Raw genomic sequence first — 19,363 nt, 5'->3', positions numbered from 1 at the left:
GTGGCAGCCTGTGTCGCATTTGTATCTTCACTGTAATGTGGTACAAAGAAGGCGCTCTGGAGATCGTGGGCTACAGGTTGTTTGCTAAGAAGAACAAAACAAGTGAGAAACTGCTCCCATCAGTGGCCTCCTTCAGGCAGCACCTGAAAAGTGCAAATTATCAGCTCACATGGAATCATGCAACAAGTTCAGTATCTTCAAGTGCCCCCTGTTACTCTCGGATGGGTGACAGACAGCACGGGTCGTCTCGTCCCTGCCATGGTGGTGGTGCTGCCTGCTCCAGAAGCCGCCCTGCCTGCCCTTTGCGCAGCGGGGCGGTGAGCGTGCCCCTGCGACGAGGAGATGTGACTGCCGCAGGGAAGATTTGCTGTGCTCCCCTGCATGCAGCTGTGACAGGGACGAGTGCAGCAGCAGAGTATTGAACTCAGCAGAGACCCTCGGGGCGAGCAGAAATGTTTCAACTGTCTGCATACTACTGAGACTATGTTTGTGAGTAAATATAGCTCGAAGGGGTGCTGCATTAGACCTTCAATAGCCCATTGTTAGATGTAGAGGTTACACTGAGAGCACATGCCTATACTTTGTTATTCACAGGATATATTCATACAAGACACTCCAGAGCCCTTCTGCAAAGTGTCCTTACTGTTTCTAAGGCGTTCACATGCATTGTCATTGTATTCAGTGATAGTAAGAAGATAACAATAGTTGCATCTGTGTGCTTTAGACATATGTCTCCGGTTGAGCAGACAACATCAAAATATATGTTTTATATTTAGGGGGTCGAGGTGTTGTTATCTGTGTAACTTATAAAAATAGCAGACAGAAAAACATTTCCCCAATCAGTCCATTCTATAAATAATGACAAATATTTTGATGTATTACACGGTACAAACAAACTCACGCTGTCCTGTGACTACAGACTTTTGCTTTAACCACAGGCAAACAAGTACAGGGAAATGCATACAATATATCACCTGGGGCTAAATATGTCCCAGACTTTCCAAAACAGTGCTATTTTGAGCGCATAGAAGTTTTCTGACAATTTTGGGCAAAATTAGACTGTTTCTTCGTGTTATGGCTGTTTTGGTGATTTTTCCGTATTGGATGCCTTGGAACCTTTAAACATCACGTGATACAGAAAAACGACACCATTTCCAGCATCTGCAAGCATCCTGCTGATGACCACCAGCTATGTGACTCACATGTGGTAGGAACAATTTTCTTCTCCTTGATGGGTTTACCCCTTAGTGCCCCAAATGGGTCCGGGCAGGTAGACTAGTGATGGTGTGGCAAAGGGGTCACCGAGGGCAAGGGCTGGCAGGGGATGTGAGAAGAAAAAAGCCAGCATGACTCTCGCATCCCAGGGAGAGTTTTGCAGGAAAATCTTCTTGTGCCCATGTGACACAGAGCCAGAGGCCCAAGAGGCCGGGAGCCCCGTTCAGACAGGGTCACTCGCCGGAGGGGAGCTGCACTAAAAGGCCAAGCTGTAGGCACCGGCTCGGCCCCCAATCTTCCAAAGGGACGGGCCAGGTGGAGCACTGGTATCTCCCAGCCCTGGCTGTGGGCAGCTGGCTCCCCTTACCTGCCATCAGCGCGGTGTGCATGCGGCTGTTGCTGTTGAGGTCCCGCACGTACTGGTTCTGCAAGCAGTAGTCCCGGAGCTCCTTCGTGTTGCTCAGACACTGCAGGATCGAGTTCATGAAACACTGCAGGGGAGGCAGAAGAGAAACTATGGCAACAGGAGACAGGACAATCCCAGCTGTGGGGGAGATCCCTGGAAAAGGGGCACCAGTACCAGGGGGCTGGGAAAGCCCACCTCAACCTGGTGTGTCAGGCCACATCACTGGAGGGCACTGGAGAGATGGATCATCTCATCTGATCTATGTCTCTAGAGCAGGGGCTCTTAGCCTTCTTCAGATGGGGGAGACTGCTCATTAGAACAGAAATGTCTGGGGATCCCCCCTCAAAGAGGGGGGTTGTAACTTTGCTGGACCTGTCTGCAGCCCCCAGGCTGAGAACCCAGGCAGTCTGTGCCATGCAAACCGGGGAGATGTGAGGGAGTTTGTTGGAGGGAGAAAGAATAAAATCAGCATGGTCTGGAAAGGCCACGTGGCTAATACCGACACTACTTCTGGCTCCTCCCGCTCACCTGCATCCAGACAAAGAACACAACCAAGGATGCTTCTACTTAGGTCCTGGTGTGGATTTGCAGAGACTGAGGCCTGCATTTCCCAGTCATAGAAAGCCGGGGGGGACCATCCTGTGTGAGAGGTGTCCCTTGGTAAAATCTCTCAGGAAGCAGGTGGGAGAGCTACTGGAGGAGGTGGCTAGGCTGAGGCGCATCCATGAAACAGGAAGAATTCATTGAAAACATGCACAGGGAGACCCGCAAGGCAGAGGAAGCAATCCAGCTGCAGAGGACTGCAATAGTGCCACTGGGGGAGGAGGAAATGGCTCTTGAACAGAGGGGAGGCTGGCTGCTGGCTAGTTCTGGCAGTGCTCCACCCCTGCTCCCAACCCACTGTCCATAGAGAGCAAAAACCAGTACGCTGCCCTGGTAATGAGGGTTGAGGAATCTCCCCCAAAGGTGGAGGAGGAGAAGCCATGACTCTGAGCAGATCGGCAGTGAGCACATGGGTTCTGGCAGTGAGGGTGAAGGAGTTGGGGGTGCAGGCGGTGTTCTCGTCAATCCTTCCAGTCAAGGGTAGGGGCCCGGGCAGAGACAGGCATGTCCTGGAGGTGAATGCACAGCTGCACAGTCATTGTGCTGCCAGGAAGGCTTCCACTTCCTCAGCGGTGGGATGATGGTAGCCGGGCAGCCACCCAGCTCCGGTTTAGAAGGGGTTAAAAGCCAGCCCTTAGGGAGGGCTGAGACTCAATCAGAGAAGGCTGCGAGGCAGCCAATCAGGGCCAGGCTGGGCCCTATAAAAGAGCTGCAGGGCAAGTGGGCAGTCAGTCTCTCTCTAGCTTTAGAGAGAGGTGGACCTGGCTGGCTGAAAGAGTACCTTGGACAGAGCAGTGCTGGGTTGTGCAGGCCTGGTGCCCTCCCAGGCTAAGGCTGGACAGGAAGGTACTGGGACTGCAGGGAAAGGCAGCAGATCCAACCCCCTTGCCAATGATGAGTGGCCATCACAGACTGCACTTTGCCCCTGGTGAGAGGGGGCTAGATGAGGACTGGCAGTAGACACTGAGACAAGGTGGGTATAGGGGATTGGGGTTCCCCTGGGAAGGGAGACCCAGAGAGTGGGGGCACTGCTGTGGGCAGCACCCCAAGGGACAGGGGCCTAAGGCAGGAGGGACACTGGCCAGCAGGAGGTGCTCCAGGGTTGAAAGAGCTAATTCCCAAGGTAACCAGCAGTAGGCACTGTACTGGTGAGTGCTTGATCTGTTGCAATGCTGTTCTGAGAAGGACTGCTGAGTTGAGATGGGGCCCAGTATCTTTGGATACAGACCGGCTAACCTAGTGAGGTGGGCTTTAAACTAGGCTCAGGGGGCAGGAGACAAAAGCCCCCAGGCAAGTCCAAAACCTAGAGACCAGGTGAAGGGTCAGAATTTGGGCAGAACATAGGCAATCACAGCAGGGACAAAGGACAAGAGGGGAAATAGAATGAATCTCTTATCGGTCTCTATGATAAAGAAAGATTTATGGTGATTAAACAGGAAGAACTAGAAATAATAATGAATTATCACATTTATGACCAAATAGGCATCATGAACTAGGGTGGGAAAATTCATGAGTGGAATATTGGTAGAGAAGGGTACAGCTTAAGGAAGGACAGGCAGGGAAAAAAGGGAGGTGGTGTTGCCTTGTATATCAAAGATATCTAGATTTCTCTGAGGTTGAGATAGAAGTGGGAGGCAGACCTGTCTCTGGGTAAGGACAAAAAGGGTAAAAACCAAGGCGATGTCATGGCAGGGGTCTATTTTAGACCACCTAACCAGGAAGAATAGGTGCATGAGGCCTTGTTAAAAGAAACTAACAATCATCCAAACCACAGGAGTTGGCGGTGATGGGGGACTTCAGCTACCCAGATGCCTGCTGGGGAAAATGAAACAGCAGGGCACAGATTATGCAACAAGTTCTTGGAATGCATTGGTGTTAAGGGTTTATTGTAGAAAGCTGGCTCCTCCCTATTAGACAAAATCAAAAGTGGAAGGCAGCTTGGGTGAAAGTGATCATGAAATGATAAGAGTTCATGATTCTAAGGCAGGGGTGGGCAAACTTTTTGGCCCAAGGGCCACATCTGGGTGGGGAAATTGCTTGCAGGGCCATGAATGTAGGGCTGGGGTTGGGGTGTGGGAGGGTGTACAAGAAGGGGCTCAGGGCAAGCGATTGGGGCAGAGGAGGGGTGCAGGGTGTACAAGGGGACTCAGGGAAGGGGGTGGGGTGCACAGTGCAGGGAGGGGTCTGGGATGGGGCTCAGGGCAGGGGGTTGGGGTGCAGGAGGGCTTCGGGTTCTGGCTTGGCACTGCTTACCTGGAGCAGCTCTGGGAACACAGCAAGGCTAAGGCAGGGTCCCTGCCTGCCCTGGTCCTGACCCCATGCCGCTCCGGGAAGCAGCTGGCACCATGTCCCTGTGGCCCCTAGGAAAGGGGGGGGGGGGCAGGGCTGAGCATGCTGCCCTTGCCTGTGGGTACCTCCCCCGAAGCTCCCATTGGCTGCAGTTTCCCGTTCCTGGCCAATGGGAGCTTCCAGGGAGGTACCCACAGGCAAGGGCAGTGCACAGAGCTCTCTTCTCTCTCCTCCCCCTCCCCCCCCGGGATGTGGTGCTGACTGCTTCTGGGAGCAGCGCAGGGTCCGCAGCGCCATAGGGGTGGCCATCCCGTGAGCTGGATCCAAAGCCCTGAGGGGCCGGATCCGACCCACAGGCCATAGTTTGCCCACCCCTGTCCTAAGGAATGGTAGGAGGGAAAAAACAGCAGAATAAAGACAATTGACTTCAAGAAGGTAGACTTTAGCAAACTTGGAGAATTGGTAGGTAAGATTCCATGGGAAGCAAGTCTAAAGGGAGAGTTTAGCAGAGTTGGCAGTTTTTAAAAAGACCTATTATTAAGGGCACAAGTGCAAACTATCCCCATGCGTAGGAAAGATAGGAAGTATGGCAAGAGACTACCCTGGCTTAACCAGGAGATCTTCTATGACCAGAAAATTCAAAAAAGCATCATACAAAAAGTGCAAACTAGGTCAAATTATGAAGGATGAATATAAAAAACACAAGCATGTAGGGACAAAATTAGAAAGCCAAGGCACAAAATGAGATTAAACTAGCAAGGGACATAAAAGATAACAAAACATTTTACAAATTGATTAAAACAGTGGTTTTAGACTGCCTAAGATTTCCAAAGGGGTCTGCACCTCAACTCAAAAATTTTAGGGGTCTGCAATTGAAAAAAGGTTGAAACCTCTTGCTTGTAAAGCAGTGGGAAGACCAAGGAAAGGGTAGGCCCATTACTCAGTGAGGAGGGAAAGGCAATAACAGTAAACTCAGCAGTGGCTGAAGTGTTAAATGCCCTTTTTGTTTCAGTTTTCATCAAAACAGTGAGCAGAGATTGGCCAACATAGTGAACATCAGTGTACATGGAGTAGGCTCTGAGGCTAAAATAGGGTAAGAACTAGTTAAGTTAAAATAGGGTAAGAACTAACTTAAACAAGTTAGACTGGCTTTTTTGCAGGTAGGCAGTCCTAATGAAATACATTCTAGAATACTTAAGGAACTGGCTGAAGGGATCTCTGAGCAATGAGCAATTAGCAATTTGAGATCTCATGGACAGGAGACATCCCAGAAGACTGGAAAAGCAAATGTAGTACCTATGTAAAAAATGGGGGGGGGAGGACGACAACTTGGGGAATTATAGATCACTTGTCTTAAATTTAGTACTTATAAAGATAATGGAGCAAATCAATGTGTCCATATCTAGAAAAGGTAATGGCCAACATAGATTTGTCAAGAACAAATGTCAAACCAACTACTATCCTTCTTTGACAGGGTAACAAGCCTTGTGGATGCGGGGAAACAGGAGGTGTGATAAAGCTTCTCCCAAACAAACTAGGGAAATATAGCTCAGATGAACCTGCTAGAAGGTTTGTGCACAACACATGAGGAGACGAGTTAGCAATGGTTCACAGTCAAGCTAGAAGGGTATACTGAGCAGGGTCCCGCAGGGGATCAGTGCAGGGTCCAGTTCTAATCAAGATCTTCATAAATGATTTGGAAAATGGCATAGAGAGTACACTTATAAAGTTCCCAGTTGATACCAAGCTGGGAGGAGCTGCAAGCCCTTTGGAGGACAGGATTCAAATTCAAAATGATCTGGAGAAATGGTCTGAAATAGGTGCCCTACTCAGCACTGTTAAGGCCTCAACTGGAGTATTGTGTCCAGGTCTAGGTACCACATTTCAGGAAAGATGCAGACAAATTGGAGGAAGTCCAGAGGAGAGCAACAAAAATGTTTAAATGTCCAGAAAAGTTGACTTAACAGGAAAGATGGGGGGGGGGGGGGATTGAGTTTTTCTCTTCTCAAAGAGAAGACTGAGGGGAGAGAGAAGTATATAAGACTCTTATAAAGAGGAGGGTGATGACTTCTTGTCCTGTCTTTAGTGGGTACAGAGAAGAAGCAATGGGCTCAAATTGCAGCAAGGGAGATTTAGGTTAGACATTAGGAAAAGCATTCTGACAGGGTAGTTAAGACTGGAACAAATTACCTAGGGAGGCTGTGGAATCTCCATCATTGGAGGCTTTGAAGAGCAGGTTAGACATACACCTGTGAGGGATGATAATACTTAGTCCTGCCTCAGCACAGGGGAATGGACTAGAGACCTATCAAGGTCCCTTCCAGTTCTACATGTCTAAGATTTCTATTCTCGTGGCATCTCAGCACCACACAGCAGCTGGCTCCAAGCCACACTGAGGCAGCAGGAGCAGAAAGCTGCTCCCATCTGATAGCGGCTGGGTGCTCTGGGATTGGTGGAGCAGTTCCATGTGAATGGGTGTCCACATGCCAACACCTTCCTGCACCTGTTGGCAGCCTCAGCAGAGGGCCCTGCTGCCCTGGTACTGCAGAGCATCAGATGGGCAAGTGACAGATACCTGGCCCGACTCAGGAGTGGGATGTGGGAAGTGAGGGTACCCATCTATACATGGTGAGTGCTGCTTGTACAGCTGGAGAACTTACAGCAAGCTCTCTGTAAGAAAAATGACTGAATGCTGGGGATGGGGCAGGGCCCTTTCACCCAGGTGTGGCCCCATCACCACCTCTAAAGCCAATTAAACAGGGCTGAGAGCCAGGCACACCCAGCACCACAGCTGGGCAATCAGCATGGGGTGGCTTTACTACAGGCCCCAGATCAAATTAATGATGCAGCACCTAGCACCTGCTGATGAGACACAGGGGAAGGAAGTTTCCAAACATGCCCTTCCCCTGGGGTTAATGCCTCCCCAGCAGTGAGAAGGCAAAGCACTGAAAGCAGGCACCAGGGTGCTCAGCCCCTTGGGATGGGTGCAGGGCATCCTGGGGCTGTCAGCCCATTGGGGTGGGTGCTAGGGATCCCTGGGATCTCTGCCCCTGTTGGTAGGTACTGGGTATTCCCAGACTCTCAGCTCGTGGGTGGGGGACTGCCTGCTGTCACTTTGGGTTCCTCTTTCTGTGGTGTGGAAGTGAGGGGCAGGCTCAGCGCTGGGGGATCTGCTCAGCGAGGCTGCTGCCGGAAATGGTTACAGAAGAGCTGTGCGGTGGGTGGAGCAGGCTGGGGGATGGCTGGCAGAACCAGGAAGGGAGTTCCTAGCATTAGCACAGTCTTTCCTGAGCAGAAACTGAGAAGGCCCTCTGTGGATCGGGTGCATGAGTCAGGGTGGTGGGGTGGGGCTGGGTGCCAGCCCCTTGGGTAATACAGGTCAGGGAAGGGCAGCAGCAGCTAGGCGTGAGTGATGGTGACTGGGTGCAGGAGCCTGACAAACCAGTCCAGCATTCAGGGCTCCCTAGTGGTGCAGCAGTCACATCAGGGACCATGTCTCCAGGGTGACCCCTGTGAGCATGTGGGGATGGGGCATGGTGCGAGGGGACCACTACCCTGGGAGGGAGCCCAGCAGAGATGCGGGGAAGGGACTCACCGTGTTTCCAAGGTTACGGAGGCCAGTCAGACCCTGCACTGTCTTGGAGTTCTGAAAAGAGAGAGCACCAGGGGCAGATCAATGACAGGGCTTGGGCGGCTCTCAGGCAGTCAGTCTAAAACCCTTGGCAGACAGTGGGGAGCAGTGACCAGACAGCTGGGGGGCCATACCCTCTGTAACCCTTTCTGCCCATCTGAGCATCCATGTGAAGATCTAGGCTAGGAGTAAACCAACAGAAGCCTTCTCCAGATGCTCATAGACTTCTGCATCTCCACAGCCTCCCCGGGCACAGGCCAGTGTCACTATGTACATGTTACAAATGGGGAAACTGAGGCACCAGGCAGGGTAGACACCTGGCCATGGCCAGGTAGAACTGGGAAGGAAACCAGGAATCCTGACTTCTTGTTCTTTGCTCAGGGTACACCTCCCATTTAAAACAATACTTCAAAGAGCACCTTTTGCTGAGTCTGGGGAGCATCCTTGGCACCCACACTTCCACCCTCAAGGTGGGACTTTAGCCCTCATGGCAGCATGACTGATGTTTTTGACTTGAACTGGGACCGTACAGAACATTGTTGCAACCAAGGCCCTGTAGTAGCCCCAAATCTTTTATAAAGGGGATAAAAGGAGGTGTCTAAGACAAGGTTATGATTATGCTATGTGTGCATGTATCATTTTTGTATTTAAAGATGTAAGTATTGGCTCTATACTGTCTGTATTTCAAACTTAGCTATGCTTCTGGGTGACACCCCAGACAAGTTGGTGTCAGCTCTGCCTAGCCTGCTTGATGGCCCATTAAGGACCATCAGCTGTACAACTAACCCACTGAGAGGAGGCAGACACGCCTTGCGACTCAGCAAGGTGCGCAGGGACCTGCCTATGGACACAACTCTGAGGTTTTTCCAGGCCATGGGATGGACAGCTTGTCTTTGGGACACAGACCACATGGCAAGAGACTAAAAAAGCTGCTGCAGCTCCTCCATCTGGTCTTCAATCCTGCTTCCTACCTCTGGAGGGACTTAGCTACAAACAGAACCTCTAAACAAAGGACTGATGACCCATCCCAGCTGTGGATGTTCTCCAGAGCCTTGATTTGAACCTGCAGTTTATTCCATCATTGTTATAAGCCTGAACCAAGAACTTTGCCATGACTGTATGTCATTGATTTCATTTAACCAATTCTAGCTCTTGTCTGTAGCTTTTCCCTTTTATGAATAAACCTTTAGATTCTAAAGGATTGGCAACAGCGTGATTTGTGGATAAGATCTGATTTGTATATTGACCTGGGGCTTGGTCCTTTAGGATCAAGAGAACCTTTTTTCTCTTACTGGGTTATTGGTTTTCATAACCATCTGTCCCCATAACAAGTGGCACTGGTGGTGACACTGGGAAACTGGAGTGTCTAAGGGAATTGCTTGTGTGACTGGTTTTACCCCACTGGCTAACCACAAGTTCTCACTGTCTAGATGGTTTGGCTTGCCTTACAGGTGGAAAAACCCCAACCTTGGGCTGTAACTGCCCTGCTTTAAGCAATTTGTCCTGAATTGGCACTCAGTTGGGTCCCACCAGAACCAGCATTGTTACAATGACCTGGGCCCTGCCTCCTAGTGGTCATTGGGATCCAAGTGCCAAACTCCCCAGGGGACCATGTGAGTAGAGGAGCCTGGCTGAGTGAGCAGTGTCTCTATCCTTCTCTTCCCCTTTCTCCCCAATGGCTGGTGAACATACAGGGTAAAAGCCTACTACTTCTACCTCCTAATGGAGTTACTCCTTCAACTCAGAGGCTGTGCATTTGGACCTACATTCATTCCCAGCTAACAGTATGGGTGAGTGGTTGATACATGAACACTGAGGATGTTAACTGCCCCAATGGTCCTGCAGAGACCCCCCAGGAGAAACATTCCAGCCTGCAGTGGGATGAGTGGGGTAAGCCATGAAAGGTAGAGCATCCGCCCTCCCCTTAAAAGCCCTGCCATACCACAATTCACCCCCATGCACATGCAGACTACTGCGGCTACAACTGGTGGAGAGGGGTCAGAACTGGAAGCGGGGGCTTGGTGGGGCTCAGATTAAATGGGACCTGACTCCTCTGCTCAGAGGAGCATGGCCAAGCTGAGCTCAGCTGCAGCTTCCCCTGAGCACTCAGCCTTTCCCCAACCCTTGGGAACCAGGAGCGGAAGGGGCCTGTGAGAAGAACAGTGCTGCCCTGCAGGGCCCATCTTGCCCTGCCTCCAGCTTAGCGCTGCCTGGGTGAGGGGCAGGGAAAGTCAAGTTTTCTCCCTGGAGCTCATTAATTCAGGATTCCTCAGACCCTTGCTGCAAGGGCACAGTCCAGAGATTCCTCCAGGCACAAAGCCAGGCCCAGCTGCAGATGGGCCTTGGGCTCAAAGTCCCAGCAGCCTTTCCTCTGCTGTCTCCCACCCCCTTAGCACCAAGAGCTCCTGGAAGCAGAGCTCTGTATGCCAGAGGCAAAGGCAATCCCCACACAGCTGATCTCTGGCCCCTGGATTTCCAATTGAGTGCATCCTTGGAGGCCAGGATGGGGGTGGCTGGAACATACTACCGTCCAAAGAGATCCCCTTTCTAGTGAGGAAGGATGGCCCAGTGGTTAGACACAGGTTCCCAGCTCTGCATCAAACTCCTGGTGTGACCTTGAGCAGGTCCCTGGGGGTGGGGCCACACTATGGCAGGGAGTTAGCCCCCCCACTCTGTGTCCACATTGCAGCAGGGAGCAAGAGAGTTAAAGTGGGATTCCTTGGTCCTGACCAGGCTGTTGCTGAAGGACCAGTGAGTACAGTGGCACAAAGAAGCCCAAGAGGAGGAACTTAAATAGCAACCAGCCTGTGCCATCACTGCCTTTCTTATTGGTTAACAGCTGTCATCCTATGAGACCCAATAGGAAGTATGCCCCTGAAAGTAACAGCAAGGGGGTGGGGGTCCCAGCCTGCTCAGCCCCTGCAGCGTAGCCGGATGAGGGGATGGGAAGCTAGGACTCCTGGGAAACTCTTGCTGCACCCTGCATACTGGAGCTGAGCCATAACCCCCCTGGGACTGACCCCACACATCATGTAGGAGACAAACTCCTTGTGGCCAAGAAGCAGTGCAGCTGGCACTAACAGAGGGCATCCGTGCCCAGAGAGCTGTGGGCGGGATGCCCATTGCCTGTAATGCTGAATTAGAATGTGAAACCAGCTTCCTGTCACTACTTTCACCCACCCAGCCTGAACTGGGTGCCCTGTTCAGGCAGCCGGAAGAGCCCCACTCAGCATGAAATGCTCCAGCTGGGTGAGCATCAGGCAACCAGACCTTTGGACTATCCGGCTAAAGTACACTTGCTGAACTGCAGCCCAGCCAACTCTGCCACTCTCCCTGCTGCCCAGAGGGACAGCGCTGTGAGCTTCCTCATGGCAGTGCCCTGACCCTATCAGCTAGGAAAGGGCCATGTGAGTTTGCTCCAACTGGTAGGTCTCCAGTAGCATGAGCTCCCTTTTGACAATACCCCGTCACCCCCAGCTGGAGCAGAAAGGCAGCTCTTGCAGAGACAAGTGACAGACTCCAGCAGCTGGGCAAGTTCAAACTGACATGCATCCTGACCATCTTACCAGAAAGAACAAGAGAGCAGGGGCGGGCAGAGAAACAGGCTGTGCTGGGACCAGGAGCCAAACCCATGGGAGCAGAGAACTATGGGATCGAACAGATGAAACAGACATGGCAGGGAAAGGACTTGAACAAGGCACTAGAGTCAGTTGCAGAACTGGGGATAGAACCCAGGAGTCCTGATCCCCCATACTGCACTGTAAGTGCTAGATACCACTCCTTCCTGGGGCAGAGGCTAGAATCAGGAGCCCAGACTCCCATCCCTGTGCTCTCACCGCTAGCCCAGCCTGCCCCTGCAGGCAGGAGGAGAGCTGGGAGCCTGCGCGTGTGAGGTGGCGGAAGGCTGGGCTATGACTCTGTAGCTCTCCAGACACCAGCAGCATGCAGTACCCAGGGGGTTAAGGAAGAGACTCTCACCCCCCACCCCATGTGAAGCTTAATGTCAGTGACGTTACCCCCCCAAGCAGTGAGAGCACTGTGCCAGCAGCTCCAAAATAGCAGCGGCTGGTGCGTGTGTGGGAGGCCCCAGCAACAGCCCAAAATAACCCAGCTACAATTACACATGCTGCTTAGTGACAGCGCAGGCGTCACAAGCCAAGTCCCCTTGGGGAGCGGGGCCAGGTCACCCTTGCAGGCTGCCCATATGCAGTCCCTGCCCACTGCCCTTCAGGCCCTGCCCTGCTCACAACCAGGGCGCGTGGGCAGGTGACGGTGGATCCAAATCTGATCTGAGAACAGCAGGATCCTCCTCAGCACAGAGTCACCTCGCCAGGGCTCCAGCAGTGCCATTGCTGCCAGCTGGGGGCCCCCAGTGATGTGAACTTCCCCACAGCAGTGCCCTGTCACTGCCAGCTAGGGGGCTGCAGTGATGTAATTCTCCCCACAGCAGTGCCCTGCCGGTCCCAGGCACTCCTCACCCTGGCTCCAACCCTCTTTAGACACTTTAACCATTTCTCTTTCAGGGCAACTCCTGCTCTGGCCCTGAAGCACCCAGCAAAGCCAAGAGCCCCTCGCGATTAGGCCCCAGTGATGGGCTGTCTAGTGAAGACACCACTACAGCTGGAGAAGCGAGGAATACCCATGTCTGGGCTCACCCCTCCCTTTGTCCCTGGTGGATTGGACTGGCTGGCTGTCCCCTCCCTCCCACTGCTGAGAGTGAGCTGAAGTCAACACCTGCTAAGTAGCATGATAAATGGGGACAAGCCCCAGGGCAGAATCCACCTGGGATCTTGCCAGAGGCCTGCTGTGCGGCTACTGTGCAGGGAAGCACCAACAGGCGCTTCTTGCTACTTCAGAACTGAATGCTGATAAATTGGTGCAGCCAATCTAACTCGCGCCTGAATCAGCTGCAGGAGACAGGCCACGACATTGCCTGACACCAGTATGCAGCCTCCTGGCTGCTCTCCTCAGGTAGCCTCCAAACCCTGTGAGCTTCCCCTCAGCAGTGCCCTGACTCAGTGGGAGCTGGGCACCTGGTGAAGAGCCCAGAAAGCAGTGACTGATCTGGCAGATAGTTATGGAAAAACTGACAAGTGGCCTCCTGGATTATCATACAGGAGAGAGGAGGTGAGGGGAATGAGCGAAGGGAGCGAGGCATGCATGCTGGCTGCCTCAGGTCATTGTAACGCTGCAGGAATTTGGCTGGGTCTGTGCCCTTATCAAAGGGGACTGATGCAAGTGGCAGGGACAGGGGATCTCCCATCCTACAGCCACCAGGGCCATATAATCACCTAGGTGGAGTGGCCGGGCCTGGACGTGTGCTCTGGGGAGGAGCTCAGGGGGTGACAGCCCAGGGGGAGCACAGACGGAGCTCATTTATCAGCTAGGGTGTCTAGGCTGCTGGAAGAGCCCCCTGCCTGGCCGGGCCTCTCCCCACAGTCCGCTGAGGCCCACTTTCCTCCCATCAAGGTGCACTCCCCATAAAGTCCCTCCTGGCTCCAACTACGGACCATCCCCGGTTGCTGCCCAGGAATTTGTCTCCCTGAAATCACGTGGGCTGGCTTTGGCCAGCTTTCTCTCCCCTGGCTCTGCCCCTCAGCACAGGGGCTGGTGAGGCGGGCCGTGGGTGCAGAGGACGAGGAGGGAATGACCAGCAGAGAAGGCTGGAAGGACAGGGCGAGGGGAGCAGGCTGCGGCTCTGGTTGGGGTTGCATAGGGATGGTTCTCTCCTGCTCTTGAGCTCTCCTTTGGGGCCCTGACATACTCCCAGCTTCCCCAGCCGCACGGGCTGAAGCTTGCTCCTCTAGTGCAGACTCAGGAACCAAGAGCGCCCTGGGAGGCGAGCCGAGCCGAGTGCTGCTCCCCGGCCATGGACAGGGAGCTCGCACAAGGCGAGCGGCACTCGCACTGGCACGGGAGTAGCCAGCAGCCTCTCCCCCCACTCCCCACAGTGCCTCCTGCTGGGGAAAGGCCAGGACCAGAGTAGCTGGGAGCTCCCCTCCACAGCCCACACTGCTGCCCATTCTGTACTGGGAGACAGACCGCAGATGGAGCTGGAGTAGCTAATGTCCGTGTGCTGCGAGAGGGCAGCTTGCGGGAGATCAGCCGTGCCCCCGGAGTCCTGACCTGTGGCCCCCTTGGGCAGAGGCTTGACACTGCTGGGGAGTGATGGTACAGCATGCGCTCCTCCCCCATGATTTGATGCTGGCTAATCCCCCTCCCCGGCCCTGGCCTTTATTTAGGACATGGGCACGGCCCGGACGGGTGAAATCGAAGTGAGGGGCATGGACAGCAAAGGCAGAACCCAAGATGCCCCCGTGCAGGGTTCACTGGACTGGAGAGATCAGCCAGGACTGGCTCCCGTCTCTTGGCTGCAGGACACTCCCCCCGCCCCCACCCCGGTCTCTTTAGCCCCTCGGGTTTCCCTGCTGGAGCAGAACAGCGGGCACAGCGGCCCCAGCAGCACACGGGGAGCCACAGCGATGGAGCCACACCAGGGCAGGCGACTCTTACATAAGTTCCTGCAGCCTCACACCCCCTTTGCTCTCTCCATTCATCCCATCTAACCGAGGAGTGAACCTGCCCGGAGCCTCGGGGGCTACGGGTCCTGGCCAGAGGGGCCCCCGGGGTGCCCAGAGGGACTCCTCACACAATGGACCAATGTCAGCCCTGGTTACACTTCACATGTATGGCCCAGGATTCTGCTTGTATGAAAGGGGACACTGAGGCACAGGGAAGGGGAAGAGACGTGGCCAAGGTCACACAGTGAGTCAGAGCTGGGAAAAGACTCCAGGAGTCCGGACTCTCACTCCCTCCCTGCTCTGGCCACTAGACCCCACTCCCTTCCCAGAGCCAGGGACAGAACCCAGGAGTCCTGACTCCCAGTTCCTCCGTGCACTAGCCATGAGACAATACTTCCTCTCCCAACAAAAGCCAGAGAAAACTGACAAATTCTTTTCTGACAAACTAGCCTGCAGCCGTCACAAACCCACAGCAGGGCTGATGTCCCAGCACAATAGACCCTCGCCCCCCTGACAGCACCCTCCCTCCGGGTCAGCCTTGAGCCGGGACCGGTCTGGGGAGGGCAAGGGCAGCTACAGGTGCATTAGTGTTAGAAGAAGGTCTGGGCCCTTTGGGATCAGCTGCAGGTGCACAGAGGTTCTCCTCCCAGGCTACCTGTTGCTGTCACAGGTAAGGCCCAGAGGTGCAGCCCTGCTCCTTGCCGCGCTAGGCAAGCGAGTATCCCCACCCCGTTATGGGGTAGGGGCAGGCTGGGACACAGAACACAGCGAGTCTGGGGCAGAGCCGGGAAAAGAACCCAGGTGTCCTGGCAGGAGCCTGCTGGTCTCACTACTAGTCCACCCTGTCTCTCACCCACACAACAGACCCGGCATGGGCAGCCAACAGAGCCTAGGCTCTGGGTGGCCGACCCAGCATGGCCAGCGCACCACCTGGGGGCAGGTGCAGGAGGGGGCGCCCTGACCCCGACAGCATTTAACACCATGCCAAGCAGGGGCATTGCCGGCAGCCTCCCCCATCCCCTGCCAAAGCTAAGGTGCAGGGCAGTGCCCGGGGGGGGGGGACGCAGGCCACCCCCAAAGATAGGACAACACAGGGCGGGCAGGGGGGGTCTCTCTACCTTGGTCTTGTTGAGAAGGAGCCCCACGAAGGTGGAGACCACCAGGGATCCCGGCACGGAGGTCCTGCTGGGGCGCAGCTCCTTGTGCAAGCCGGGGAAAGCGGGGGGCTCCTCGGGCACGGTGACGGTGTAGGAATTCCGCATGCTGCCCGGCTCCCGGAGTCAGAGCCCGGGCATCGGCGCGGCGGGGGGGGGGGGCAGCTTCGGGGAGATCCCCCGGTGTCCCGGGCGTGGAAAGTTTGTGCTGCAGCCAGGGGCGCTGGCTTGGCCACGGATCAGCACGGCCAGGGCCAGGGACCTGCCTGCCCCCCCCTCAGCTCGGCGCTCTTCTCCCCGGCTCCCGGCGGCTTGCAAACTCCGCTGGCCCGCCGGCCCCGCCCAGCCCGGCCCCCGCCGCTCCGTGCAAGCCGAGCTGCTGACGGCACCGGGCGGGCTCTGACATCAAGACGGGGGAGGCGCATCCAGCTGGCTCCGGCGGCCCCCACGGGACGGGAAGGGGTAGCCGAGGGGGGCACGCGTGGGGCGGCTCTGCAGGGCTGCAGCAGCCCTGTCGCGCCCCGGGATTGAGGGTGAACGGGCTCCAGGCTGCGGAAAGCTTCTCCGGCCGCCCGAAAGCCCTGCCCAGCGCGCTGAGCACTATTGGCTCCTTGTCCCTCTGTCTCCAGCGCCTCGCTCCTGTTTTCGCCTTTGATCCGAAGCTCTCCGGGGCAGGGACTGTCTTTTTGTTCCGGGTTTGTACAGCCCCTAGCACGAGCTGGGTCACAACTGGAGCGCCTAGGCGCTACCGTCATGGAAAGACACACTGAACTGGTTTAAACCAGCGGCTTTCAACCTTTCCAGATTACTGGACCCCTTTCAGGAGTCTGATTTGTCTTGTGTAGCCCCAAGCCTCACCTCCCTTAAAAACAGGTTTCAGAGTAGCAGCCGTGTTGGTCTGTATTTGCAAAAAGAAAAGGAGGACTTGTGGCACCTTAGAGGCTAACCAATTTATTTGCATCCGATGAAGTGAGCTGTAGCTCGCGAAAGCTCATGCTCAAATAAATTGGTTAGTCTCTAAGGTGCCACAAGTCCTCCTTTTCTCCCTTAAAAACTAATTGCTTACAAAATCAGAGCTAAAAATACAAGAGTGTCACAGCACACTAGTACTGAAAAATGGCTTGCGTTCTCATGTCTACCCTATACTTACAAAACAAATCAACTGGAATATAAATATTGTACTTACATTTCAGTGTACAGTGTATAGAGCCGCGTAAACAAGTCATTGTCTGTAGGAAATTTTAGTTTGTACTGACTCTTGTGGTGCTTTTTCTGTAGCCTGTTGTAAAACTAGGCAAATCTCTAGATAAGTTGATGTACCCCCAGAAGAGCTCTGAGAACCTCTACGGGTACTGTACCCCTGGCTGAGAACCACTGGCTTAAACCAGGGCAACTCTGAGAATTAAATAGACTAGCATCTGACTTAGAGCAATTTTGCCAGGGTTAGTAAACATAGTTTTCTGACACGGGAAAGTGACCCCAATATAACTTAAAATGCGAGACTTTAAACCATTTTGTTAGCCTGGTGCCAAGGGCCATGTAGATCGTATTAGGATTTAAATGAGGCTTAGTGCAGTTTAGTTTATGTCCGTTAGCAATAAAAGAAGCCCCTCTTCTATTGAACACCCAGCTTTCTGCACTAGTTTAATTGGACAGGTTGAAAAGCTGATTCAGGACAGTCCGGTGCAACTTTTCCATGCAGAGGAGTCTTGCAAGGAGCAAGTTAAAGTGACAGAATGGATATAAGAGTGGCCACACAGAGGTTTGTATCCATTTTCAAACCAGTGCAACTTGTGTGTGGAGACAAGCCCACAGGGGGTATAGTTCTGCTCTTGGGGGACTCCTGTTTTAGGGCTTGGCAATGCTCGGACAGCTGGTTGTGCTAACAGAGACTCATGAGATGGAGCTGAACTGCTATTTCTCAGTACATTTTTGGTCTCCATATTTTTTGTAATTATTTTCTAATTTTCTTTCTTTTTTCCGCACTAGTAGGAAACAAAACCCAACCCGAATCCTCACGCTATTTATTCCCTTTTTAACGGTCACCGAACCTGTGATTCAGAAATAAAACTGTAATATTGTCTCCAGCATGTCCATGTACTACTGTCCTCTGCTGGATTAAATCAGAACTGCACAGCTGTGTGCCATAGGCCCAATACTGCTTATAGTGAATGGGGATTCTCCTTCGGCTCAGAAAGATGGGCCTGGGCTAGCGGGAGGAATGGGGTTCCATCTTGACTGCTACTGTGCACTTCCAACTGGCCACAGATTTGCTACATTTAGCACTTGTGCAAAATAGGGCTCAATCCTGAAGCTGTTACTCAAGCAAAACTGCCCCAGGCCCTAATGGGAGCTCTGGCTAAGCAAAAACAAAAGGTGCAAGCTCTCCTCTAATCTGTGTATAAGGAGCCCATCACTATGGTATCCCACGAGAGCCGACTGTGAGGCAGGTAAATATTATTAGCCCCATTTCCAATCTGGGGAAACTGAGGCACAGGGAGGAGCAGTGACTTGCCTGAGTTTCTGCAGCGAAGGCAGTAGCAGAGCTGGGCAGAGAACCCAGGTGTTCAGACTGCGGGGGCATGTTCAGGAACACAGCTCTCTCAATCACAGTAATACAGTTCTGTGTTACTCTGTTAACTGACCAACTGCCAGGCGGGTGGGCTGATAGATAGCACAAGGGGCTGCATTTACATAAGAGCGCCATGGATCAGGTGTCTTTACCTTCTGTTCTGGGTAAATTTCCATTATTAGCCTCAGCATGTTTTCCTCCTGGGTATTTGGAAGAACAGATTGACAGTTTTTGCCCAGCACTAACTGGCTTCCAAGCCTCCAGCTGACACTAAGCAGCGTGGCTCACGTGAGCGGCCCAAGTCCAGCACGCGGGCCGGCCTCCTAATAACCACACTGGGTGAAGCACAGAAGTCACCCCCCTCCAATTACCCCACTCCAGGAGTCAGGGATAGGAGAGGCCCAGGGTGGTAGTTATTTTAATGCTAATTGCTCCAAAACCAAGGTAGCCTCCTCCATCCCCAGATTGAGGCTTCTGCAGAAATGTTCTGGGGGAGCTAACTATAGGTTGGAGGATGAGAGGAGGGCACTATTTCTGGCAGCTTTAAAAATACCCAAGGCAGCGCCTTGCAGTGTTCATCTGCAGGGGACTTAGATTTCCTCATCGAAGTGTGACAGTCATTTAATTTAACACTGTGTGTATATACACACACACAGTATACTGTACACAGACACATACGCAACATGGACACAAATGCCTACCCTCGCTCCCAACTCAAAGCCGACAGTGTATACACACACACACACACACACACACACACACACAGTGCATACGCAAAGGCCTGCACTCCGCACCCCCTGTACGTAGGCTTGGCAGAATTCAATTATTTTTACATCATTTCAGTGGTACTGTCAGTTTCTTTTTAAACTTCTAAAATTTTGTATCTGTTTCAATTGTCAAAGTTGTGGGAAATTATGGGGAGGGGAACAATAAGTATTCTATGACAGTCGACGCTGGGTTTCAGAAAACCTG

The 19,363-nt window shown here is 53.3% G+C and overlaps 1 protein-coding gene across 2 annotated transcripts in view; it reads right to left on the bottom strand.

Annotated features, from left to right (window-relative positions):
* The window catches only part of USP2 (ubiquitin specific peptidase 2), a 58,091-nt gene that overhangs the window by 17,513 nt on the left and 21,215 nt on the right, over positions 1 to 19,363 (bottom strand). The window contains exons 1-3 of one of the 2 annotated variants that reach the window (XM_074936814.1): positions 15,784 to 16,130; positions 8,109 to 8,159; positions 1,583 to 1,706 (exon numbers count right to left, since the gene is read on the bottom strand). In XM_074936814.1, the coding sequence (XP_074792915.1) occupies positions 1,583 to 1,706; positions 8,109 to 8,159; positions 15,784 to 15,927 (319 nt within the window). In that variant the 5' untranslated portion in view covers positions 15,928 to 16,130. Of the gene's footprint in view, positions 1 to 1,582; positions 1,707 to 8,108; positions 8,160 to 15,783; positions 16,131 to 19,363 lie in introns of those variants that run through there. The other variant, XM_074936813.1, reaches the window with a different exon arrangement.

Source organism: Natator depressus, chromosome 22 (genome assembly GCF_965152275.1).
Source record: "Natator depressus isolate rNatDep1 chromosome 22, rNatDep2.hap1, whole genome shotgun sequence".
Classification (NCBI taxonomy): Eukaryota; Metazoa; Chordata; order Testudines; family Cheloniidae; genus Natator; species Natator depressus.
Note: the sequence above shows the minus strand (reverse complement) of the source record. Positions and strands in the feature narration are given on the sequence as shown.